We start from the raw sequence: 27,161 nt of genomic DNA, 5'->3' as shown, positions 1-27,161 counted from the left end.
AGAAACAATGGAGAGAGAATGATAGTGGGTGGTGGGTTGAGGCGTGTGTGAGTGAAGAAACGTGTGGGGGTGGGGGTGGGGTGTACGATTGGTGAGGGTAACGGTAAACAAGGAAAAGATATTGAGTAAATCCCTAAATTTGGGTAACTGACATTTTTTTAAAAAAAAGGAAGTAAAAAACAAATTAATTACCTATTATTAATTAATATTAAAAACTTATAAATATATTAATGATTTATTAAATAAAAATATAATTTAATTTTAAAATAAAAATAATATTAACTAATATGTCATAACCAGTAAATATTCTGTTACAATCAAGATATTTTTAAAAGTAGGTTTAAAACCCGTAATATTTACTCTTAAATGTGTATATGGGGTGATTTTTCCTTTAATACAAGTATTTGAGCCCAAAGTAGGTGTTTTTTATTGAGAGAAATAAAGATGATAAATATTTCCTGAAATATTCCAAGTAGTTTTCTTATTTATTTCTTGATGTTTGGAAGTAAGCAGAAAATATTGTCACAAAAATATTTATATATAATCGAAACAAACACTATAGGATGGGATCTAGAGTCAAATTTAGGGTGGTGTTAGGGGTGGATCAACGTGGAATGCCACTTATTAAGCACTTCTTAAAAAGCTTATTTTGCTAGAAGAAAAAATTCCGAACACATTTTGACCAACCAAACATGAAAAATTTTGAAAGTACCGGACACATCCGGATGTTCTTGATATTTGAATTGCCTTGTTGGTGCCACCAAGACTACTAAAGTGGAGGGCCTACTGCCTGCAAGGCTTCAATAAGAACATTTACATACAGAATGAGATTTGATTATATGGCCATGAGTTCAGTTTGCATTACCACAGAAAAATTTTTAGACATTAGTTTTACTGAACAGCTATATAGTTATTGTTACACCATGAAGTCCAGAATGAACCCAAAACATGCAAAATCAAACTGAAAAACAAAAATGATAAAGAAGGGGGAGGGGTTTGGGGTGTAAAAACTAAAAAGTTGAAATTTTGATATTAGCCCTATTCATAATATGGGATTCTAATTTCATATCCTTTCATATCAAACCTACAACAACATGCAGCAGTTTACTACTAATAGAAACTAGTCATCTTTGCTTCAAGGCATTTGGTATAATCGTATCCCACTGATAGAAACCTGAAAATGACGATCCTCTGCCTGCAGGAACAAGTACTACTGAAACAAGATGACCGTGTGCTATAGGGATCAAAACAGTTCCTGTATAGTTGAGGATTAACTATATTTTCCTACCAAGAATCAAGGCTAGAAAATGCTCGTATCTGGAAGCAATTTTATCTGCAATGAGCACAATCTCTAGTATCAGCTGGAAACAAGAATTTCAACTCTTTCCAATGTCTCATCCAAGTCAAAGTGGTAAACCAGAGCTTGCCTTTTAAGACATCATCATAAATTGGAACTTCCTTGTCCAGTGCTTTGACCAAGGTTTATCCTTCATCCTTTTAAGGACTTATACCAGGAATATGAGGAACAAGGGGTTTGGGTTCCTTGGTTTTCTCTACCATTATTGCTTGAGTAGTTAGGACTATACCGGCAACAGAGACAGCATTCTGAAGGGCACATCGTGAAACACGGCAAGGATCAATAATACCAGAAGCAAGAAGGTCTTCATATCTTCCAGTCATGGCATTATACCCCATTTTCCAGTCACAACCTCTAACTTTTTCCACAACTGTATCTCCATCCACTCCTGCATTTGCAGCTATTAGCTTTGCTGGTGCAAGAAGTGCCTGAAAAGTATTGTAGACCATTGAATTCTGGAAGCTAGAAAATTTGTTCATGAGTCCAGAAAGAGTCTTCAAAATTCAAATGTCTATACTGACTTAAGTTAGGTTCTTTTTTAAAGGGAAAACATATAGGAGAGCAAAGAACCAAAAGATAGTAGTTGGAGAGCAAATAAACCTGTATACAACAATAAACAAATGCATATGTTTCTTTTTCCAACTTGTAAAACGAGAGGCTACCAATATTTGATCCTTCCTTACCCTCTTCTCAATCAGAGAACTAGCCCACTAAATGTGCAAGTATGTTCAAATTGAGGAATGCAATATGTCGTACCGTTCCTATTATGTCAGCACCGATCTGCTCATCTGGATCCTGAAAAGATTCTTTTATCAAGGGTACTTGTTCAGAAAGATGAATAAAAGTGGCACCACCACCAGGCACTATTCCTTCATCCATGGCAGCAAATGTGGCACTTTTTGCATCCTCAATTCTCAGCTTTCGGTCTTCCAATTCTGTTTCAGTATGTGCTCCTACCTGAACTCATACGGGATCTTATCAGAGCAGATATTTTTCAAGAGATAAACAAATATATAAGTGCAAGGATACATACTTCTCATTCCTAGCAATTTGAACCATTTTAACTGCTTTACAAGTCAATTATACATTTAAAATTTATTCACTTTTGAAATTACAGAAATCTGGAGGTGAACTTGAATATAACAGATACAACCAGCAGGATAAAGTTCAAATAAATTATTAATGGTTGTATAGGGATGTTTGATCCAAAACACTACACCTTAATTAATACAGACCTTCAATATAGCCACACCACCAGAGAGTTTTGCTATTCTTTGTGAAAGCTTCTCCGATATAGATTTATTATCTGTTTCTGCAAGATCCTTCTTTATCTGCATTATTCTGGCTTGTATTTCAGCTTTTGTCGAGGGGTGAGCCACGATGGTTGTAGAGTTGCTTGTTATTGTTATTTTCCGAGCAATACCAAGCTGATCGGAAGTTGCACCTTCAAGAGTCAGGCCTAAGTCTCCAGAAAGAAAATCAGCACCTAATTGCATTATAATGCCAGTTAGATGTCATGGTAAAGGAGATCTTCACAGATAATTTTCGCTTGGGGCAACACTAGGTCTTGAGAATCCAATACAGCATACAAAAGTATTAGTGGTTAAGGGCAAGCCTCTTTTGTGAGCATTGCTCGAGCAACGTACATTACAGAAATGACTGATTTGGCGAACTTAAAATCAATGCATTTGTACTGAAGCATTCCAGAAAATTGTGTACACATGCACTATGGATATCACCTAGTTTCTAATCTATCCTCAAGATGAGTTTAAAGTTAAAACTAATGTTCACTCTCTCCATTTCGACACCCTTTTTTTGGGTTTGGGCACATGTATTAACCTATTTCGATAATTCAGAATAAAGTATTTGGTTCACCTGTCAACATGGCAATGTCTTGTAATACACCTTTCTTTCCATCTCGAAATCCTGGACATTGCACAACAGCAACATTGAGCATTCCTTGCATCTTGTTAATGACTAGTGTTTCTAGCACTTGCTTTGAAATGTCCTCAGCAAAAATCAGCAGTGGCACACTCAGCTGAGTAGCCTTCTCTAGCAAAGGAACAATTTCTTTGACACTAGATATCTTTTGATCGGTTACCAGAACTTTGGCATTTTCAAACTCTACTATAGATTTGTCGGGATTGTTGATGAAATGAGGTGACATGTACCCCTTGTCAATCTGTAGGAAAAGAATGCCTGAATACAAATCAAGAAAATAATGAAAACAAATGGAAGAAAAAGAATTTTACATATGAAGTGGTGAAATTAGCTTAAAAATATAAATGGATAACTAGAGGTTAATTCTCTTAGTAGGCACTTTGTTTGAGCTTTCAGATTTGCTTCAAACCTGAAAGTCTTGGAAAAGTTCAGGTGGGATCATGTTTTACCAGATAGCTTATTTCTCAGTACAGAAATTGAAGTCAAACAGTAACACTTGGAAGAGCAGATATTACCTTCATTCCTTCTTCAACCATGATCGAGGTTTCAGCTGATGAGGAAGACTCAATACATATCACTCCATCAGGACCAATCTTCTTAATTGCCTCAGCAATCAAACTGCCAATGAACTCGTCATTTCCAGCAGATATTGAAGCTACGGCTGCAAATAGTAAGAAGAGAAAGAGATCAAATCATTAATTTTTTTTTGAAGTGAATGAGAAATTTTCTGAGTTGAATAATATAAAGAATAAATCAAGTTACCTTTTATATCATCATTTCCTCTAACAGGATGACTTTTCTTCTTCAAAGTTTTGACCAGCTCTCTTACTGTCTGATCCATACCTTTCTTCATAGATACAGGGTTAGCCCCAAAATCAACAGCTAACAACCCAGCTTTGATCATCTCACGGGCCAAAACAATTGCAGTAGTTGTACCGTCACCAGCTAACCTGTTGGTCTTAGTTGCAACCTGCAATAGATAAAAAATATTTTCAAGATTAAGAGTTTCTCAAACACTATTCAAAGACCCAAATCATGCTCAGTGTCAGGCTCAACTAATAACCTCCTGGATAAGTGTCGCTCCAGCATTTTCAATTGTATCTGGAAGTTCTATGGCTTGAGCTATGGTAACACCATCATTAATTATTTTCAGCCCCCCAGCTTCAGAGAGAACTACGTTCCTGCCTGCATAATTTGTCACACAATCATCGCAATCCAAAACAAGCAGGCAGACAGCATATATGCTATGTCTAAAAACAAGTTCCTCATACATTTTTGATTGATAAGCAAAAGCGCAAACTAACTAATTTCTTCCAATCATGGTTTTTTTTTTTGGCGAAAGGTAACATTATATATCAGTTGCACAAAGGATGTACACCTGATAAAAGAGAACTCATGTCATAATGCTAAGTAAATAATTTTCAAAAATCAATATACAGAACACAACTTTTTGAGGAAACCACTAAAAGTTTTTTCCCCCACAATTTTAATGGGGTAATCCAAACAATCACTCTAATACAAGTATTAGAAAAATCAATGCCTTGCCCTAGACATAAGATTGAACAAATATTGTGTACCTTAACCTGAAGAAAATTGCCACCAAGAAGTTGTTGCATATCCTACTCTAAGGGTTTTGTTTCACAAACTAAATGTCCTTCAATAAACTGTATTCTAGGAGGAAGTAATATGTTTCTGTGCTTATAACATTGAAAAGAGCTCCTCTTCTTTTCAGAAGACAAGAGAAGAAGTTATTCTTTAATTTCTGTTAACAATCACAACAAAATTAGAGGATCTTTTATTTTTAATTTCTTTCTTATAGCTTGTTTGGCCAACCTTTTGGGAGGCTAAAAGTGCTTATTTTTACCAAAAAATGCTTGTTTTTAAAAAGTGAGGTGTTTGATCAAACTTTTGGGGAGAAAATAAGTGCTTTTCAAAAACACTTAGAAACACTTTTGGGAAGCTTGGCCAAACGAGCAAAAGTGTTTTTTAAATTTATTGGCCACAATCTATTTCTTAACAAAAGTACTTCTGTGATAAGCACACTTGAGCCGAGGAACTTCAAAAACCAGCCTCTCTACATCCACGAGGTAGGGTTAAGGTATAGTACACTCTACACACTCCAAGCACTTTGTGGGATTTTACAGGGGCATGTTGTTGTTGTTCTTTTTCGAAAAACACTTTTCCAAATAAGATGATTTTAGAAATTTGGCCGAACAAACTATTAACCTCTCCTAACTAGGTCGGATCAGCTCACCTGAGCACACAATTTTGACTCAGGATCAAAATTAACCAACAACTTTGTTCCCATCATCTTCATTTTCCATTTCCTCTAATGTCTATATATGAATTAAACTGGAAATATAGACCAATTATAAATGAATATAAGCAAACAAGTCTATTTTTTTTCCAAACAAGCAGGAAGACCCATTATACCTCTAGGTCCTAAAGTGACAGAAACAGCATCAGCAAGCTTATTGATACCAGAAAGTAAAGCTTTTCTGCATTCTTTATCAAAAGCTATCCTCTTTGGGCCAGCTCTCACCACCATCAATTTCTTCTTCCCTAAACTTTGCCTCAATGCCCAAGAATTACCCTTTCCTTTTTCTTCCTGAAAACCCAAGTCAAAGAACAAAAATTATACAAAAAATCAGCTAAAAGCAACAACTTTAACATTTTTACAAAGAATTGACTGTATTATGAGAGAGTTACCTTGAAAGAAAACGTTAAAGGAGAGTATAAAGGTGAAAACATTGAGAGGGACATCTTGTAAGGAGAAGGTGTGGGGTTGGGGGGGGGGGGGGGGGGGNNNGGGGGGGGGGGGGGGGGGGGGGGGGGGGGGGGGGGGGGGGGGGGGGGATGAGGTTTTGCAGGCTGTGGAGGTTTTAGGGGTAAAGACTGAAGAGGAAGAGAGGGGAGATGAAAGAGCTAAAACCTTTTAACTCTGGCCAGGTTTGAGAAATGATGAAAATGGTACCTTATGTATGGATAAATATAAAATGGTCCTCTAAAGTATACTTTTTCATCAGTTTACATCCTTCATATTTTACCAAAAGTGATTTTTTTTTTTATTTCTTTTAAAAATGAATTTTTTTTTAGTGGTTAGATTTAAAGAGGATTGTAGAAAAAAGTTGACTAATAATATCAGGAAAATACAAGTAAATGACAAAAACTATTTTTCTACATGTAAGTTCTTAAAATATGTACCTTTCTTAGTGTAACAATTTTTGTTAAATCTTCTCGTTAGAAATTGTTAAATATTTCATGAAGGTTATTTTATTTGGAAAATTTAAAGGTTTAAAATTGCTCAAATATTAAATAAGACATGAAAAATACTTACGTTGAATGAGTAAGGTGTCACATAGTTGCTGGTTAGAAAGTGAATTATTCATGTATTAAAATTAATATAACTACTATTTTGTTTGCTGTATAAAACTCGACATACTAATACATATATAACCATGAATGATATTTTAGACAAGATACACGATAGAATAAGTAATATATAAACAACTAAACTTCGCATAACTCTATCCAATAACCAAACAAACACCCTAAGACTTGCTTAAAGGTGAATCTAAAAGGACTTTTGTTAAAAGCACCATTCAACATTAATGTCATATTGAGGAAAACAATTCACCACAACTTTTGACTTTAAAAAAAATATTGTGAAGGGTGTTTAGGAATATATAAATGCAATGCCATGAGATGAAAAACTTGAATTTAACCTAAATGAAGTTCAACATCCAAAAACACTGAATTATTTGCAAAGAAAGAGAAGACCAAATAGCACTACTAGTATCCAGCTTCCGGGGCTTAGGAATAAAGCCTCTTTATGCATTGTGAAAAATTCCTGCAGGAAATTGTGTTCTTGCTCAACTTTGGTGAGGTTTCAAATCAGTGCTTTGCGTCTTCCTCATCACAAAACTTGGTATACTGGTCAGGGTCCATCAATGCTTTGACCTCGTCGGGTTTGTTCATCTCAACTTTCAAAATCCATCCTTGTTCATAGCAGTTCGCATTGATCTAAATTTAACAAATTGCACATTTGATCACATACCATACACGAACAAGTAAAGATGAAATGTGAAACAATATCATACAGCTGAACTAAAATAAAGAACGCTTGATGATTGAATTCAGCAAAAGGTCCAGATACTAGTCTTGTGGAGTATATGCATTGTTGAGTTGAGCTATAATTATCAATATTCTGACGATGTGTTGAGAAAGATGGAGGACTTTTGATGTACCGGATTCTAGTAAGTCACATATTCTCAAAGAAACAGTGGTCTGATAATATAAACTTGTAAGTTATTAACTCTCAAGATGTACAGAGTACACACTTTTTATCTGTAGTGTTGCCTTGATAACAGATTTTAAAAGTTCATAGAGCTCAGAGCTATTAGTGTAGATTCTGCAGACTAGTGAATCTGCCCTTAAACTTTTATGGCAGTAGTGCAAGTGTACAACAACTACCTACGCCTCAATCCCAGATTAGTTTGAGCGATGTGAATCCTCATTATCCATTTCACTCATTTTGGATTATTTACATTCCCAACTTACAATCAACTGAAAAAAATCTTGGAAAAGAACCAGAGGGGAAAAGGGGGAGATCATATGGACACAATATCAGTTTATAGAGCTAAGAAAGCTAGTGACGCACTATTGATGTACACACAAGTAAGTACATCTTCTTCTCATACTACCCCAGCACTATATATATGAGGAGGAATGCATGATAGAGATGGTCACACCAATGTAGACAACAGAAACATATACACATGTTTGCATAGGTTAGAGTCCCAACCAGCCAATGTGGAATGGATGGGTAGTCTACTTATATGGACTTGGCAATCCTCCTCTTGTGAGCTAAATTTTGACTGAAGATAAAACCTACTTGGGCTCAGGTATAGAATAATGGAAATAATTCTACTTACTCTGACTTGAAGCAAGTACCCCAGAACTAACACTAAAGATCAATTCAAATGCGACATTGCAATAACATCTACCAGAATGCTAGCTTCATCATTTTATTCTAACCTATATGGCTATCAATTAGATCACAGATCTATGATACTCACCAGAGCAGGACCATTGCTGAGTTCCTCATTAAATTCCACCACCTTCCCTGAAACAGGAGAATTGATATCGCTGGAAGCCTTGACACTTTCAACAGCACCAAAACTGCCAAATTGTTCCACAGAAGACCCAACTTCAGGAAATTCAACGTAAACAACATCACCTAAATGTTTCTGAGCATGATCAGTGATGCCAATTGTTGCAGAATTACCGTCAACTTTAACCCATTCATGAGATTCTGTGTACTTCAAATCCTTGGGCACTGCAGAAATTTTTTAACACAAAACCATTGTCACATCGGGTCATATTCAGACAACGCTTCAAATTTTGTTTGTTACTTTCCTTCTTTTAAAAAAATAAATAAATTGCTTTTGGGTCAAAATTACTTTTGTTTGTTTGTTTACTCCTTTTTACCTCAGAAAGGAGAGAGGGTGTTATTCATAATCATATGTAACTGCACATCCCAGTCATCCATAGGTTGTTGCCACATTATGCAAAGGGGGGACTTTTGAGTTAAGTGTTTCTATGGTTTTGTCAAAACTATACTCTTCATAATCAGTGGATTCAGACAAAACATAGAAGTCAAACGGATCAATAGTAACACGATAGGAAGAAAAAGCACTCTAAAATTTGCATATGCATTATTCAGGATATTGACAACATCTATGAACACAAGTTGCACAAATGAATAACCCTTTATAATTATTTAGACTGTATAAATATTTCGAGCACATCTTATCATTAAAAAAATTCATATAAACATTTTGTGTCCAACTTAATTGGACCATCTCAACGCATAGCAATCGGAATAGGCTATCATTAAATTCATATTCCTTGGCGCCTTCTTATTTTTAAGGTTCAAGGATACTGTAGATTTTAAGCTAGGCTCCCTACAACTCACATCTGGAAGGATCAAACATCTCCAAATCAATATAATATGAATCAAACTCAACACTTAACTTATAACAATAGAATTAGCTCGCCAACTCTATCCAGATCGTCCGCTAAGCTAACGCACCTGAATAGGTATTTAGCATGTTCTCTACATATATTATGAACAAAAGTCATACAGTACTACAAGATGCCTTCAGTTTTGCAGTGCAACTATAGAGGACAGAGAAAGATACAAGGCATGTGACTGGAGAATATCACATAGTTACAGTCTACCGAAAATTGTTCAACTATTCCTGTCAGTGTTGTGAAAGGCGATTGCCTCGTCACCAATGGCAAGAGGCGAGGAGAGGCGACCCTTCATCGCCTTTTACCTTTGTGGCGAGGCGATCTTCAAAAGGCGACGCCATGACGACAAAAGGCGAGAGGCAAGAAGCGAGAAAGGCTAGAAAGGCGTCACCTTTTGTATTTTCTTAAAAAAAGGCGACCAATTTAGGGTTTTAAAAGTTAAAAGGTAATTTTAGGGTTTTCGACTAGACTCCTCCAGCAATTAGCCAGACTTTTCCGGCGACTTCAAAGTCTAACCAATACATATTTCTTCTTCTTCTTCTTCTTCATCAGACTTTAGAATCACTTCTACCTTTGTTTTGACTTTTGTTCTATTTTTTCTCGTTCAAGTTCTAGACTTTTAGTATGTACTATCTATTTTTAGTTTTTGAATTGAAAAAATTGCTAATATGTTTTTGTTTGATTATTTACATATGCAATTAAATATTTTAATTTTTTGGTATTAAATGGTGCCACACTTCAAAAAGGCGAGCGCCTCACCGCTCGCCTCGCCTTGTGGTGAGGCAGACCCTTGTTGCCTTTTATCGCCTTTCGCCGTCCAAAACACTGATTCCTGTAAACCTTGGAGAATCTGCAGTTCACAACCAGCTACTAGAGAGGTCGGCACTTGAAGAAACAGAATAACAATTATGATGGGACATGATACCTGCTTTAGAACTTCTTTTATTTGAAATACATTAATGCAAACAAAACAAGTAGAAACATGGATGCAGTTTACAGAGATGGAAGTGAAAACAATTACTCTGAATTTGTTGATGCAGTGTGACAAGTAACTAACATTCTCCAAACTCCAAAGTTAGTCAAATTATAAAATGTCCAAAAATTTAGTCATTAAAATTAAAAAGAGCTCTTATCCTCATTGCATTACCATCGTCCAATCCTACATGACTGATGATATATCAGAAATAAGCACAAGCTCCGATTTGATTTCTCAGAGAGTCACTCAACTAATAGTTACTATCTTTGACTTTCTTTGTTGAAGAAAATTGGAAACAAGGAGATTATAACTATTAGTTGAGCACCATCTAAGAAATTCACCCTACCTCATAAAAATTCCATATACATCTAAGAGACAGATTCACAGAGCCAAAAAAAACAAAAAAATTCAGTCCTCAATCAACATCTGCAAAAAGATTGAAGAACACACAATACCCTACAGATTTATCAAAAAAAAAACACACACACACATACACAATACCCTACTACAACCTTGAAACACTTCAGACTACCAAAGGTGACATATTCAATAACCAAGAATAAAGTAGAAACCCCTAACACTAACCCTCCCACTGATTCTATAAAATTCAAAAACAAAACAAAACAAAAAAAGAACCAATGCATCAGCATCTCCATACAAAAAATAAACGCACTGCTAAAATCCTGGATACACCCCATAATATAAAAAAGGTGACAAGAGTACAAAATCTAAAACATGAAATACAAATCTATCAAAAACTCAACAAACCCTTCTGCTGATCCAAGAAATCACACAAACTCCACACCCCACTTCCAAAAATCGGATCTTTAATCAAGAAAATAACAGATCAAGCAAATTCTTGAACAAAAAAATTACTACATAACCAAGATCCACATAGCTCAAAGCATTTGAAGAAAAAGGTAAGTGGGTAATTCCAGAAACAATAACATAACTCCATTACCAGTGGCAAAAGCCCTGTGAAATGCTGAGATCCTGAGATATGAAGCAGCCCTTGAAGCCCACAACTTGGTAGCCATTTTTCTTATAGGTTTCTGCTTTGGATGTGGAGTTGTGCCAACACTTGTATTGTATGTATTAGGGGAAAATGGAAAATAAAAAGTACAAGTAGTAGTAGAGTTATTGAAGAAAGTGGAAGCAATAAAAATAGGGAAGACAATGGTGGCTGGTGGGTTGAGGTGTCAACAAACTTGTTTAGCAAAGTTGGTGAGTGTCACTTGGAATTTTTTGTTGGTAGCTGATTCCATGAGGCGGGTCTCATGGAAGATATCATGTTTCCTACCTTTTGTTTATCACATTTTCTTTTGAAAAATATTAATTGGGAGTAGGGGTGTACAGGTCAAATCGTAAAATCAAATCAAATCGAAAAAAAAATGATTTATGGTTTGGTTTGGTTGGTTTGGCGTTGGAAAAAAAAAACCGACCACTCTTGGTTAGGTTGGTTTCGTTTGGTATTCAAAGAAAAAAAGTCAAATCGAACTCAAACCTAACGGACATAGTATAAATATATAATTTTATTTTATTTATAGATAAAAAAATTATTTATAATTTACTTTGTTAATATATTTTTAGTTAGTGTATAGTATTCAATATTTATATATATTATTTCAAATTTAGGCTTGTAAAATTTTGTAAACATTTTATTTTGTACTAAGATCAGAAGTTACAATAATATTGTTATAGTTTTTCAAAATCAAAGTTAACAATTTACTTTGTAAATATTTCGTTTTGTATTCAGTTTGATTGTAACCTTTGATCTTATTAATTTAAAATATTGAATGTTGATATTTCAAAAATAAATAAATTATACTCATGTGAATTTTATCGTCTTTTTGAAGATTTCTATTCATTTAACATTTTTTAAGTTTAGCTTATCACACAGGTAAGTGAAAATATATTTGATTTTTTTTTCAAACACCGTATAATTGTAAAAAAATAGAAAAAAACCGAAAGAACCAACTAAAGTCGAAACCAAAAAATCTGACTCTATATGGTTTGATTTGGTTTTTAGATTTAATAAACCGGCATAATTAATTTAGGTTTTTTTAATGAAAACCCAAACCAAACCGACTTATGTACACTCCTAATTGAGAGTTCTTTTTCTTTTTAATAAGATATATAGAAAATGAATACAAATTATTTATTTAATAAGATATACTTACTAATAGTTGTAATAACTTTACTGCACTTTTTAAGATTTTCCACCGTGAATTCGAATTCAGTCGGACTCTAATGTAGGTATCAAATACCGGGTGGAGATCAAAAAACTTTAGTGCACTTTAAATATATAAGTTATTTGTAATATTTATTTTATAAAAATTTCTCCTTTTTATTTTAATTTTTAAATTTATTCTTTTCTTTCAAAATTATTTTAAATATTAGTTTGATGAAATTTCATTTATGTAAGATCTTGTTGATTTAAAAGGTTTAACCTTTTTTTTCTTAGAAAGGAAATAATTTTACATAGATAATGTATTATTAGGTTGGATATAGTGGAGTCGAGATAGGCCAAAGAAGTATTAGGGGGATGTGATTCAGTAAAATATGACATAGTTCAACTTATCAATAACATGATCTTAAGATAACAGTGTATGAAAGTCGCGTATTGTGATAGAAGATTAGTAGATAGTTCAGAGTAATTTTTGCTTTTTGAGGGGTTAAGACTTTTGATATATATTATCCTTTGTTGTATATTGTGTTCCTTATCTCACTATTTTGTTGTTTTTGTTCTTTTCTTATAGGTTTTGCGTTGTTTCCTTTGTTAGTTGCTACGTTTTCTACATTGTTTTCTATACTTAGATTTGTTGCTCTTGAGCTAAGTATCTTTCTGAAACAACCTTTTAACTTTAACGAGGTAGTGATAAAATTTGCGTACAATCTACTCTTTCCACACCCTAGGACTGGGCATAAAATATCGAAAATCGAATTACCGAACTGAACCAAAATTTTAGGTAATTTGGTATTCGTTAATTCGTATTTGGTATGCTATTTGGAAGTAAAATTTTAGAATTATGATATTTGGATTTGGATTTGGTATGAGACATCAGTACCATTTGGCATTCAGTATTTTCCAAATTATTTCCTTAATGATAGTTACTATCAACATGTCCATTACTCATTAGTACTAGTCCAAAGAGAAAGTTAAAGATAAAATATTAACAACTCAAATACATATGTCTTTTAGTTAAATCAATTTACTTTTTTTTATGTCTTTTTACTTGTTGATCTTCTATTATATCGTGTCTCCACATTAAAAATTAGAAATAATTAGAGAAATAATATTAACTTTATAATACAATAGGCTACATCTTCAATACAGTATTACCGAATATCATACCAAATCGAAACTTAATTTACCGATTATCGAATTACCAAATCAAAATTTAAAATTTTGATATTTGATATCTACTTCTAAGTTCTAACTATTAATTACCGAATTGCCAAACCCAAAATTTGAGAATCTCAAACCGAATACCGAACACCCACCCTTATCTGGCCCCACTTGTAGAATTTCACCAGGTATATTATTGATTACAAAATATAAAAGGTCCATTCGCAATTAAGCTATAGTATAGAGGTGTTTAGTGTAATATAGGAAAAGTATTAGGCCTCGTGACCTCTCCCCTAAACAAGTTCAATCTTCTGGGAGAAGAGAGAAGAACCCTTGTCGTTACTGCTCATTTGACTGCTAAACCCTAATCCTCCTCCGGCGGCGGCAATGAAGGATAAGAAATTGATAGCCCTAGGGTTCGAGGGTTCCGCCAACAAAATTGGCGTAGGAGTAGTAGCAATCGACGGCACAATTCTTTCTAATCCACGACACACCTACATAACGCCGCCAGGGCAAGGTTTTCTCCCCCGTGAAACCGCCCAGCATCACCACCAACACATCTTACCCTTAGTAAAATCCGCTCTAGAAACCGCCGGAGTAACTCCCGATGAAATTGACTGTCTCTGCTACACAAAAGGCCCTGGGATGGGTGCTCCACTGCAGGTCTCGGCAGTGGTTGTACGTGTTCTATCTCAGCTATGGAAGAAACCTATCGTTGGGGTCAACCACTGTGTTGCGCACATTGAAATGGGTCGGATCGTAACCGGGGCGGTTGACCCGGTTGTGTTGTATGTGAGTGGTGGAAATACTCAGGTTATTGCGTACAGTGAAGGACGCTATAGGATTTTTGGGGAGACGATTGATATCGCTGTGGGGAATTGTTTGGATAGGTTTGCTAGGGTTCTTACATTGTCTAATGATCCTAGCCCTGGGTACAACATTGAACAGCTTGCGAAAAAAGGCGAAAAGTTCATTGAACTTCCATATGTTGTAAAGGGAATGGATGTTTCCTTCAGTGGAATACTGAGTTTCATTGAAGCCACAGCTGAGGAGAAGCTGAAAAATAACGAGTGTAGTCCGGCTGACCTTTGTTTCTCTTTGCAGGAAACTCTCTTTGCGATGCTTGTAGAGATAACAGAACGAGCCATGGCGCATTGTGATAAGAAAGATGTATTGATTGTTGGTGGTGTAGGATGCAATGAGCGCTTGCAAAAGATGATGCAAATTATGTGCTCTGAGAGGGGCGGAAATTTGTTTGCAACTGACGATAGATACTGCGTTGACAATGGAGCAATGATTGCTTATACCGGTCTCCTAGAGTATGCGAATGGTGCATCAACTCCAATGGAGGAATCAACGTTCACTCAACGGTTTAGAACTGATGAGGTCCTCGCAACTTGGAGGGAGAAGGAATCAGCTATAGCATGAATAACCCTGGGGTGTTTTGTCACACGAATGTGTTGTACTATATTTATCTGCCCATAGTTGCTTATAATTAGTCGATAGTAAGGCGTACATGAACAATTTCGTGTACTAATTATGCATTTCGAGAAGATTATTGTAACATGATTGGGAGATGTGGTTGAACAGTACATGGGGGTTGTCTCGTTTCCAAGCGTATAGGCTTGGTGATAGGTTGGTGCATTGCACTTGTTTCCCTGTTCAGTAGCATTTTTCCTGTAGTTGTCTGTCTTGTGATTTTTCTCATTTGTAATTTACTGTGCTTTTTGAATGCTATATTATGGGTTCCCTATTATTTGCCATGGCCATATTACTTATGTATTGCGTATTTGAGGCAAGAGTCTTTCGGAAACAACCTCTCTACTACTTTGCAGGCAGGGGTGTCTGAGTACACTCTACCCTCACCAGGGTAGGAGTTAGGTTTGCGTAGACTCTATCCTTTCTAGACCTCGCTCATGGGATTACACTAGGTTTTTTGTTGTTGTTGATTGTTACATACATTCTTAATACTGGAGCTGCCACTACTTTAGCCCTTTGAAAGAAGAGAACCTTTGAAAGAAAACCAGGAGGGAGACTCTCCTTTCTAACTTTGAAAACGTTGTCGATTTGATTGGATTTTTACCTAAGATTGACCATGGTGTTCAAGGGTACCGTTTGGGTCAATTTTTACCTAATATTGAACCAAATCAACCATCATCTCTTGCAAAATGTATAAACAAAATCAAGCCAAATACAGTCGAATTTAAAGTTGAAAATTTTATTTTGATTTTTGCTGGTATATTCATATTCTAACTTCAACATCAAATATTGCAATGTCATGAAAACTGTACAAGCCATTTCAAACTAACTCTACTGTCTTCACATTCTTGTGCATTGATCTAATCACTGTTGTAACTTGTTCAATCTGATCTTCACTTGAACAAGACGAAAGGAGCACTTTGGCTGTTCCACCATCTGGATAGCAACCTTCATCGATCATTTCCTCGAAGATTTCTAAGCATCTTTGGTACTGTTTCTTTTTGGAGTATGCTCCAAGTCGGGAAGTCCATGTAACCACATCTGGCTGCAGGTTCTTAGCAGCAAGTGATTGGAAAACTTCTTCCATTTTCGTGATAAATCCTGAACGTCCATATGCATTGATCAAGATATTGTAGGTGCTGATATCAGCTATGTATGGTCCAGCTTCGATGACAGTCAAGAGTTCTTCCATTTTAGCAAACTGGCCAAGACGACCATACAAGTTGAGCATGCTGTTAAGAAGAAAGGTATCTAGTTTCACTCCTGATTTCTGCATCTGATTCACGATTTCTTCACATTTTGACACGTTACTGTTTCTTGAGTAGGCTGATATGAGTAACATGTAAGATTTCATCGTAGGAGCTATCCCCAGCCGCGTCATCTCATCAAACACGGTTTGTGCATCTAGTAGATATTTTTTAGATGAATGAAAAGCCAGTCAGTCAGAAACAAAGGAAACTTTCATAAGATGCATATAGATTCAACAAGACCATGGACACTAAACTTGTTATTGACAGAAACAGATCGCTTGAGACTGTTGAGAGCTCTTTGTTTCTTGAACTTTTCATTTTCACTTGGTATCAATTTCATATTGAAAACTTCCCTTATTTAGGTTGTTATATGAATATGCATTCAGAAGTTGCAATTATCATGCTGTCCAGATGAGCTTAAACTATTTTGTTCACTACATGCGAGAGAAACACCTTTTTAACATTGAGAAAAAAAATACCTTCATGAAGACCAGCTCTTCCATATGCATCCACCATGATATTGTATGAAGCTCTGTCTGGTTCACAGCCCATATGCTGCATGAGAGAAAAGATCTCTGCAGCACCCTGAGGATAGCCTGCACGACTGTTAGACGATAACATCAATTCAGTTCCTTTAGATAAGAAAATTTGTAAGAGAAGAACTAGTGGAAGAGGGAAGCATAACTCAGAAAATACCTATAAAAGAATGTACATGTTAAAGAGGGCTTTAGGTACACTTATATAATGATCTAAAGCTTCTGCTGGAAATGGAAGATGGGCTTGATGTGATTATCTTGACAATTATTACAGTTAAAGAGGACCCCAATAGTGAAACATTAGTGGTGTTCACCTGTAAGCTTCCATCAAGGCGTTATAGGTGTAAACATCAGGCTCAAACCCAGCTTCTTGTAGCTCTTCAAAGACTTCTTCAGCCTTTTCACATAGGCCACTTCTCGCAAATGCATTTACAAGAGCTGTGTAGGTACAGATATTAGGTTTACATTTCTGAGTTTTCATCTCATTGAACATCTTTAGCGCCATGTAGGACTTATTTTCCTGCATAATCAATAAGTCATTCAATCAACTGAGACACATGGACAGATAGATGGAGCAACATCATCATAGAAATCTTGAGTTAGCACATGAACTGTTCCCAGAACTGTCTATAAATCAAAAACAGTGTTAAACTAACTACTTGTATTACCTTCCCATATAAATTGATCAGCATTGTATACGTATCAGTAGATGGTTGGCAGCTTTCACGCTTCATCCTATCGAAGATTGCCAATGCTTTTTGAGAATTCCTTCCCTTCATTAACCCATCAATATAAGCATTATATACAAGAGCACCTGCAGATGGCTGAAAGATCATATTCTGCTGAGTCTTAAAAGTATATGGACGGCATATAAGGCCGATCCAACTAACTTCTATTTAGTCATCTGTTTCCGTTTGTGTGGGCAGAATTGTGAACCTTTCTTCACTCACCTATGAGAACTACAAAAAACAGCTCACAAGTTGAGCAAAAAAGAATACCTAAAGTCACCAATAAGTGATTGGGGAATCTAAGTGTTCATATCGTTTAGTTTTTTGGTGAAACTTGTAAGAAGTTAGTTTACACGAGCAATAGGCTTGTTCTTTTTGTTCATCGTACATGGTCTAGACCCAATAGGTGCTGAGTTTGAGCTTACATGGGCCCAAGAGAAAGTAGTTATAAGTTTCCACTAGCATAGCATTGCGATTATGATGCCATTTGATTCTATAGTATGTACAACAGGAAATAGAAAAAACAAGAAAACTTACTTGGAGGAAGGCCATTCTTCCGCATCTCAGAGAAGACAGCTTCAGCCTTTTCTATCATCCCACATTTGGAATAAGATTTCAGGAGAAGTGCATAAGTATCTTCAGTCGGGACACATCGAGCATCAACAAGTGCCAGGTAAGTAGATTCTGCCTTCTTAACAAGTGAACACTGCCCATAAGCTTCTATCAGCAAATTGTAGCAAATCACATCTGCCTGAAAGGAACTCCTGCACAGTATCCATTCACACATCTGCAAAGGAGTATTACTTATTTAAACGAGGCTCCATCTTGTACACTGGAATGATTGGATAGTTAGTGATATAGCACACTTATCCTATTGACAATTGAGTAGTCATACAAACTTATCCTACGACAATCTGAGGGATAAATATGTGGACACACATACAATTGAATGAAGCCAGAATATGAAAAAATGGCGCGAGACACACGATCTTTACCAGTATGATCAGATCCCATTGCTTGTTGAGTCGAAATTGAACTGCTACATTGATCAGATCATCCCAGGTGTGATTGGTGGGACGTAGAGTATCCAAGGAAGACCAAATCCTCTCTGGATCTTTTTCCGTCTTTATAAAAGTTAGAATTTGCTGAGCAATTGGGCTTAGAACTGGAAATATACCATCAACAAAACCAGATCCATATTTCCATCCTCTGCCCCTTAAAGAACCACCTGCACAATAGTCATGAATTTGGCATCAGGATGGAGAAACACATATATGAAACTGCTGCCATTATGCATCAGCCTACATCTTTTCCGTGAAACTTTTTTGTGATCAAAGTGTCTAAATCTGCCGCGTCTATCAATGAAAATGCTATCTTGTTTCCACTTCTCTACGGGAACTTCATTGGAGGCACTTGCTTTCCATCTGAATCCGCTTTTACTGATTCTTGGTTCAAAAAGGATATGATTCAATGGACATTTAGAGACCAACCTACAACAGCAGCTCAGACGACAAAAAATTACTTAGTCCTACGCTCCAAATGCATCACAGGATGCATGAACAAGGTAACACATGCTTGATATCAGAAACAAGACAGCACATTGAGCTGACTGATTTGCTACATGATGCAATGCAATGACTCCACATCAAACATAACCTAATTTTCTAATAAGTGTATGAGGTTGTCAAAAACATTATAATTTGATAAATGTGGTGTTTGGGGCAGCTTGCAAACACCTTGACTAGTTTCACGGGATGCCTTTCACCTCCAACCAGCAATAGGTACCAGGTGACTCACTCTGTCCACCAAGGCTAGAACAAATGAGAAGAAATCACCTAGTGTTTTGTCTCTACTAGAGATTTGAACCTGAGGCCTCATGATGCTCAACCCACTTCATTGACCCCTAAGCCACACCCTTAGGTGCAAATTGGTTTCTAATTTCTTTAACCTCGAAGCAGTATTCTTAAGTGTGAAGGAGATACTCACAGCGATGGGACAATGATTCAGTACCAAGGTACAATCTAATTAACATCTCCTACAAACAAGTACTGTACCTAGTAATTATACATTTTCTAATTTGTATTTCTGACAAAGCAAAAACTTCCAATCCAATCGAATTGTTACAGTAATGGAAATGTTGAAAGTCAGGCAGAACAACACTAAAAAAATTTGCATTAAGAGTTCATCAGACAAACACATGTAGTAAGTACTAAGTACCTGAGGTGATTGACATAAATGGTAAGTACTACAAAACAAGTAAACAATTCCAAATTTTAATTCAGTGTATATGCAAGTAATGTGACTTGATTACTCAATCTAAGTTTCTTTCATCTTATTAGTTTCATTCTTAACATAATCTCAATCCAGCTAAGAGAGCCCAAACACAAAAAAAATGTTTATCTTTTTTCTGGTGCAGAGTTCAAGAAACTATGAATGAATGAATGACAAAGAAAGTAGAGTTCAAAATTCAAGAAAACAATAACTTTGGGGTTTTGGTAAGTTCAAGATTGAATGAAATGCACCAGAAGAGAAGAGAAGTTACATGAAGATAAGGGCAGGACCTCAACTCAGTGTCCTTCACTTCTTCTGTTTGTGTTTTTTAGGTGTACAAACATAATTGCAAAATATCTACTTTACTAACGCATGCAGACAAAACACACAATGGTCAAACATCATCTTAAACTCCTCCTTCTCCCCCTCCCTCTCTCCCCACACACTCACGATTTAAAATTGATCAGTTCTAAATTCTATTTTTTTTTAATATTAATTGATAGTTTCTTTAAGATAAAATACAAAATTTCAACTATTAGTATCTTCTAGCCTAGCTCCGCCAACGCCACTCCTAAAGAATACACATCGATAAGATACACAATTTTTTTTATTATGTACTCCATACAACTTACAAATGGTTGTGTGAGAGAAAAACAAGCTTCATGCAATTATCGTCAATTGTGTGAGGCATATAATATTTTTTGTAGAATAACAATGCAAGATGTAGTTAAATTGAACGAGAAAACGATGGATTAGGTTGAATTTGGACGGGCGCTAAATGTATCACTCATATAATTAAGCACTCGTGTTTTAAGAAATTAATATTTTATCTCACGTTAAAAAGTATATATGATATCATGTAAAAAGTATATGAGATAACAGATAAACATTTTCTTTATTCCTTTTGTTTTAAACTATTTTGAATAGGGGAAAAAAGAGGAGAAATTGGAGAGGAAACAAACTACAAGATGAAATTTTCTTTTAATTTATAAATCAACTAGTAAAATTATTCGTGCTTTGCGCGGGAATTTAATATCACGAAATTTATAAAATAATACTTAAAATCTATCAAACATTAAAACTAAAACACTATATTATCTTACATACAAAATTACGTAGTAACAAACATTAATATTGTAAAGGAAAATGAAAATTATTACATCTTATCATTTAGCCTTAATAACATAAGCATAAATTATAAATTAATGATTGTAAAAATACATACCAGGATCTGTAACATAAGCAATAGTGCCAGTGAGCCACTCAACATGAGCAAAGTATACAAATATTTAATTGGGAAGAAGAAGAAGAAGAAGAAGAGGAGGTTAAGAATTTTCGTTGTGCTAAAATGAGAGGAAATTTCTCTATTTATAAAAAACAAAGGGTAGTGTGAACAAATGTTTATTGTGCCTTATCGGAAATGTTACAACTATTTGGAAAAGTTGCAACCCTTCAGAAAGGTCACAACCTTTCATAAAAGTCACAACTTTTCATAAAGTCACAACTCTTCATTAAAGTCGCAATTTTTCATAAAAGTCACAATTTTTCATAAATGTCACAACTCGTCATTAATGTCACAACTTTTCATTAAAGTAACAATTTTTCATAAAAGTCACAACTTTTCATGAAAGGGAAGACTAATTTTGTAAATAAATAAATTAAAAGGGAATTCTGATTTGTGGTGGCGCCACGTAGGCAGGCTTAAGGTTCTCTTATATATATATATATATATATATATATATATATATGATATGATATGATTAACAAAAATAGTAGGGTAAAATATTTATATCAATAAATTTTTTTCNATCATTTAGCCTTAATAACATAAGCATAAATTATAAATTAATGATTGTAAAAATACATACCAGGATCTGTAACATAAGCAATAGTGCCAGTGAGCCACTCAACATGAGCAAAGTATACAAATATTTAATTGGGAAGAAGAAGAAGAAGAAGAAGAAGAAGAAGAAGAAGAAGAGGAGGTTAAGAATTTTCGTTGTGCTAAAATGAGAGGAAATTCCTCTATTTATAGAAAACAAAGGGTAGTGTGAACAAATGTTTATTGTGCCTTATCGGAAATGTTACAACTATTTGGAAAAGTTGCAACCCTTCAGAAAGGTCACAACCTTTCATAAAAGTCATAACTTTTCATAAAGTCACAACTCTTCATTAAAGTCGCAACTTTTCATAAAAGTCACAATTTTTCATAAATGTCACAACTCGTCATTAATGTCACAATTTTTCATTAAAGTAGCAATTTTTCATAAAAGTCACAATTTTTCATGAAAGGGAAGACTAATTTTGTAAATAAATAAATTAAAAGGGAATTTGATTTGTGGTGGCGTCACATAGGCAGGCCTAAGGTTCTCTTATATATATATATGATATGATTAACAAAAATAGTAGGGTAAAATATTTATATCAATAATTTTTTTTCTAATTAATAATTGTGCCAAATTCAAATGTGAGTAAAAGTGAACGGATGGAGTAAATAAAATGTTTGTTTTGATTGTTACTTAAATTTCATTGTATCGTATCGTTTCGTTTAAATCCATTGTTAGGTAACGACAAAAATCCATTTATCGATTTGGTGTGATTGCATTGCTACCTAAATATTTTCTTCTCATTTTGTCTTTATTTATTATCTAATAATTGTATTTTATTTTTTACCCTACCTTTTCATATTAGTTGTACCTCGTACCCTACTTTTTTGGTAGATTTATCATTCAAATTATAAATATGTGACATTATATAACAACCAAAAACGATATAATCTACCTAAACATTATATTTATTAAAACAATAGAACATAATATAATACGATATTATATGAAACAATACGTAACAATCATCTAAACAAAGTGTATTAGATGGCAAGTCTTGGTGAGCCAAATTAGGTCAAGATTCGTAACTTGGCCCAAATTAACAAAAAGTAACAAGAAATTTTCCCAACTCTTTGAAGTAACCCACCAATATTTTGCAGCCCAATTGGGCAAAACCCAAGAGTCTCAACTCCTAAAACCCCAGGATATTGCTGGAAAAAACTCAGAGAAGCAGATTTCTCACTTCAGAGAACATTCACCAAGTAAGTTCACAAATTCTCCGTTCCTTTTTCTGTTTAGTATACGCGAGCATCGACTCGTTTTCCTTTTGGGAACATTGTCATAGCTCAATTGCATCTAGGGGATAATCGTGGACTGTTGTGAATAAACCCTCTGTTTATGGTTTTGGGTGTCCATAAAAATGGCTTCTTTAGGGTGTAATGGAGTCGGAGCCTCTGATTCGTTGATGGGTTTTCTTTGCTGAATCTGGTTTTCAAGATTTTAAGTAGAGATATGATAAATTTACAAAAATAGAAAAAAATAGATCAGTTTTTGGTTGATATTAGGTAGAGAAATGGTCCAACCCCATCCATTAGAGTCTATATGTGAAAGTTGGAAAAGTAAGATAAAATTTGACAAAGAAGCTAAGGTCCTAAGATAAAGAGATCAATGAGTTTATCATCTTCAAAATTTGATTTTGGTTTATGTTTGGAAGTTGTGAATGTTATTATTTGGGTATGTACTAGGGTAGGGATACTATGCCATGAGCTTGATCCGCAATTTAGTTAGACTAGGTGTCAGTGAACCAGAAAGAATAAGAAGTGAGTGAAGTGGAGGGAGAGGACTCCTAGATTGAGTAGGAGTGTTGGTTGAAAGTAAAGTTCATTGAAACAAGCACTTAACAGAGCATGCTTGACATTGTGCTATGTGTAGCAAACTGTTCCGTCAGGATTATGTTTACATCTTCATTGAGTGATATCAGTTTTTTTATGCGGTAATAAAGGAACACACATTTTTATAGTTGTCTGCACTATTTGTGGATGCGAGAAACTTGTATCTAGTGATAAGTAACTAACCAACCAATTTGATCTTGAGAGAGATTTCTCCACGCTTTCACATTCTTTATTTTGGTGGATAGGTGTACCCCCGCCTGGGGTGGGGTGGGACGGGATGGGGGGGGGGGATGGGTCACTGAAGCTTCTTAGGTAAAACTCCCTCAAATGGAAGGTTCATACATTTACTTTCTCGAAAGACCCTAAGTCTTGTTAAGTCTCAAGCTGTTTAATATTTGAATTCACTCAACTTCAAAAGAGTGACTAAGTATATGCTCATGTAGAGTTAAATGGTATGCGTAACTCTCTTACTGTTGACTATTCTCTTTGCTTCTAGGGAAGCAATTCTCTTTGATTTATGGAGATACTTATCATTTTTTAACGTCACAGAAGTGTCCCTATAACTACTCTTCTCAAAGTAATACAAAGAGATCAGAGCAAAAGAATTTTGGGAAATATGAGAAATCACCATTGATGTTTCATGAAAAGCTAAGATTGGTATGTATAACAGTGGCTGAGAGGGAAACTAAAAGGAGAAATTTGTGTCTATCTCTATAGTTGAGAAAATGATGTTTTCAATGACTTGTTCTTGAACATTTTTTCAGTTGTGTTCAAAACTGACTAAAATGACAGAGCTATTTATTATGTCTAAATAATTTTTTTAAAAAATTAAACAGTTGCAGTGATTTAATAAGTAAAATCTCAACGGTTTAAGCTTGATGGTCCCCGTCATTGGTTCATATCACCGAAGGACTCAGTGGTGGTGCATTATGTTATGTTTACACATACTGATTATTATTGTAAAATGTGGGTTTCAAAGTCTAATATTCTTGTATAGAATACTGTTTATTATGTTATCTTTTTCTTCTTTTTACATGGGACTTGCTACATCTTTTTACAAATTTGTCTTAGTTATTTAACTATTTTAGTTTAGTCTACATGAAAGTCTTGATTTGGCTTGACTACTACATGTTTAAGAACTACAGCAGCTTTTGAAAACCATGAATGCACATTTCTTCTCGTCTATTGCTGTAAGCATACCTCCTACTTCTATCCACGGCACACAAAAACATTGAGTTCTCTTGTTTCTATAGTTTTCTTCTTAAGTGTTGTACATGTTCGGGAATGAGTTGTGTTTTGAGTTGTTCCAGTTTCCTATACCCTTTTCATAATGAGTGTGTTGAATCACGTGAATCGCCTCGTTTTATCAGCTATTAAAGAATGGATACTTTTTCTTTATCAAAATAATGGCTATTTTATTTATTTGAATATGTTTGCAATATGCTCCCTTGTGTATGGACTTGAGTTTTTTGTTGGGTCAAGTACGTGAAATAATTTTGTGTAGTGGTGAGACTTGATTCCAGCATTTCGATGACACGTTGAATTGTATGAATTGACCCATCTTAAGGTTTAAGTTGTTCGGGAGAGGAGACTCATCATTAAAATTTGTTTTCAGTCATGGGGTGACCTCTTAGGGCTACCATATGGAAGTTCTTCTCAGAGGGGCAGAATTTCAACTATGCAGATTGCATACTTCAATCTCAAACTTATGAGTTAGCTTGTGTTAATTATGATGCAGTTTTCTCCCACTACGGAAAATTTTAATACTCTTGAGTGCCTCACTTTTTCTATTGTTGATTGTAAATTATGTTACCTGTGTTTTTACTTTTCCTGAATTCATCCCTGCAAATCTAATTCATTTCCAATTTCCAGCTACCTTACTCTTTCTACTAAGATGCTTGTCACCTTTTCTTAGGAACTATCCTTGCAAATCTTACTCTTTTCTTTTCTGCAGAAGCGGTAAAGCAGGAAGATATGAGTGCTTACAATGCTTTCAAAGCTTGTACTCCAGTCGCATGGAGCCCTAATCTATACATAACCCTTGTAAGGGGTATACCAGGCACTAGGAGGCTCCATAGGCGTACCCTTGAGGCATTGCGTCTTGGCAAATGCAACCGGACTGTAATGCGATGGAACACACCTACTGTTAGGGGAATGATTCAGCAGGTTTTAATAGTGCTATGCTATCAATATGGACTAGTTTAATGCATTTTCTTACCTTCATGTATTCTGGTTTATACAACTTTTGTCATTACCACATGAAGATTAATAGTTTTTGCATCTCTCATTTTGATCTTAGGTGAAAAGATTGGTTGTCGTTGAGACAGAAGAGATGTACAATGCACGTAAGGAGAAACTAGCTAATCAGAAAGCTCTACGTCCTCCTTTGGTTGTAAAACATCACGCAGCCCCTGCAGCTGATTCAGTTCAGTAACTGTCGAAACTCTTTCATGGTCAGATTTGTAATTTGGTCCTGCTATAATGGTCCATCAATGTAGTGCACCCAAGTTATACTTTTGAACATTTGAAAGCTGTTGGTAGGAGCTTTTGCTTTAGCATGTGCTATGAAATTGCATTGAACCTTTGTATTCAGGTGGTGGTTATTATTGTTTTGGCTATAAACAATGCCTCTGGAGCAATCTAGAGAGTTGATTAGGTCCTTACTGTGGAATAAGGAACTTGAAGAAAGATGATATAAAACTAAAAACTAGTTCTAGGTCTGAGAACTCTAGCTCAATGAAGTGCAATGAAGGATTGCTTTATGTTTATGTCATATTAGGAACAACCTTGGATTTTTCGGGTTTCTCTGGGAACTTTAGCTTGATTTTCACTGCTTTCTGTTTACTTTTCCTTTGCCTTTTTTCTTCTTCTTCCTCTTCCTTGTCTTCTCTATTCGAGCTCGAGTCTATACTGGTCTTTCTGTCAAAAATAAAATAAAATATATATATATATATATACTAATATAACAATGATCTTTGAATAAAAGGATGAAATCAATGTTAGTTATTTTGTCTTTAAATATCTTTCTTTAGTCTGAAGTGATGGCTGGCCTTGGTGCTTTGAGAAGAAAAATGGGGTGAGGAGTTGGTGGCTGAAGTTTCTATATGATTTCATCCTAATTGTTTATCTTTGATCTGCTCCATATAATAAAATTTATGATAATAGAAAATCAATATATTATTATGGAGTGAGCTTGGCCATGTTTCATCGTGGAAGTTGCAAAAAGTATTCTTTATTTTCATAGTGAAAATTGATATTTGAAGATTGAATTTGTATATAGCCCTGAATACACATTTGGCCATAAAATTTCAAAATTTAACTTGGTCAAATGCCCTATTGGAGGAGGTTAAAAATTCATTGGACCAAATTTCATTATCTTTACTAATGCCTTGCAAGCTGATCGTTGCATAATCACATGCAACTCGTGTTAGAGTGATAAAAGAAAAAAAGACTAAAAATAAAATAAATAAATTATAATTAAAAAAATATAATATTATTAAAAACCAAAAATTAAAGTTAT

General features: G+C 35.0%; 5 protein-coding genes across 5 annotated transcripts; 2 read left to right on the top strand and 3 right to left on the bottom strand.

Moving 5' to 3' along the window:
• Nucleotides 1-1,004: 1,004 nt before the first annotated feature.
• On the bottom strand, nt 1,005-6,090 carry LOC125848744 (chaperonin 60 subunit alpha 2, chloroplastic-like). Its single transcript, XM_049528670.1, has 9 exons — nt 6,008-6,090; nt 5,732-5,906; nt 4,362-4,483; nt 4,061-4,268; nt 3,814-3,959; nt 3,233-3,539; nt 2,593-2,843; nt 2,114-2,314; nt 1,005-1,785 (listed from the first exon to the last, which is right to left on the bottom strand). Exons 1-9 carry the CDS (start codon nt 6,059-6,061, stop codon nt 1,498-1,500), a joined length of 1,752 nt encoding a protein of 583 aa, XP_049384627.1. The 5' UTR covers nt 6,062-6,090; the 3' UTR covers nt 1,005-1,497.
• A 910-nt stretch (nt 6,091-7,000) lies between these two features.
• On the bottom strand, nt 7,001-11,525 carry LOC125849188 (glycine cleavage system H protein 2, mitochondrial). The gene is made up of 3 exons (XM_049529219.1): nt 11,272-11,525; nt 8,377-8,636; nt 7,001-7,321 (listed from the first exon to the last, which is right to left on the bottom strand). The coding sequence occupies exons 1-3, from the start codon at nt 11,345-11,347 to the stop codon at nt 7,193-7,195; spliced, it is 465 nt and encodes a 154-aa protein (XP_049385176.1). The 5' UTR covers nt 11,348-11,525; the 3' UTR covers nt 7,001-7,192.
• Nucleotides 11,526-13,970: 2,445 nt separating this feature from the next.
• On the top strand, nt 13,971-15,415 carry LOC125848415 (uncharacterized). The gene has a single exon (XM_049528268.1). It carries the CDS (start codon nt 14,047-14,049, stop codon nt 15,085-15,087), a length of 1,041 nt encoding a protein of 346 aa, XP_049384225.1. The 5' UTR covers nt 13,971-14,046; the 3' UTR covers nt 15,088-15,415.
• A 455-nt stretch (nt 15,416-15,870) lies between these two features.
• Nucleotides 15,871-20,221, bottom strand: LOC125848361 (pentatricopeptide repeat-containing protein At2g35130). The gene is made up of 8 exons (XM_049528213.1): nt 20,195-20,221; nt 18,958-19,142; nt 18,648-18,880; nt 18,190-18,439; nt 17,593-17,738; nt 17,239-17,444; nt 16,868-16,992; nt 15,871-16,542 (listed from the first exon to the last, which is right to left on the bottom strand). Coding segments are annotated over exons 1-8 (1,731 nt in total). The 5' UTR covers nt 20,197-20,221; the 3' UTR covers nt 15,871-15,958.
• A 2,651-nt stretch (nt 20,222-22,872) lies between these two features.
• Nucleotides 22,873-26,567, top strand: LOC125847950 (uncharacterized). The gene is made up of 3 exons (XM_049527714.1): nt 22,873-23,011; nt 25,596-25,807; nt 25,941-26,567. The coding sequence occupies exons 2-3, from the start codon at nt 25,616-25,618 to the stop codon at nt 26,073-26,075; spliced, it is 327 nt and encodes a 108-aa protein (XP_049383671.1). The 5' UTR covers nt 22,873-23,011; nt 25,596-25,615; the 3' UTR covers nt 26,076-26,567.
• The last annotated feature ends 594 nt before the right edge of the window (nt 26,568-27,161 follow it).

This window comes from Solanum stenotomum, chromosome 12 (genome assembly GCF_019186545.1).
Source record: "Solanum stenotomum isolate F172 chromosome 12, ASM1918654v1, whole genome shotgun sequence".
Lineage (NCBI taxonomy): Eukaryota > Viridiplantae > Streptophyta > Magnoliopsida > Solanales > Solanaceae > Solanum > Solanum stenotomum.
Note: the sequence above shows the minus strand (reverse complement) of the source record. Positions and strands in the feature narration are given on the sequence as shown.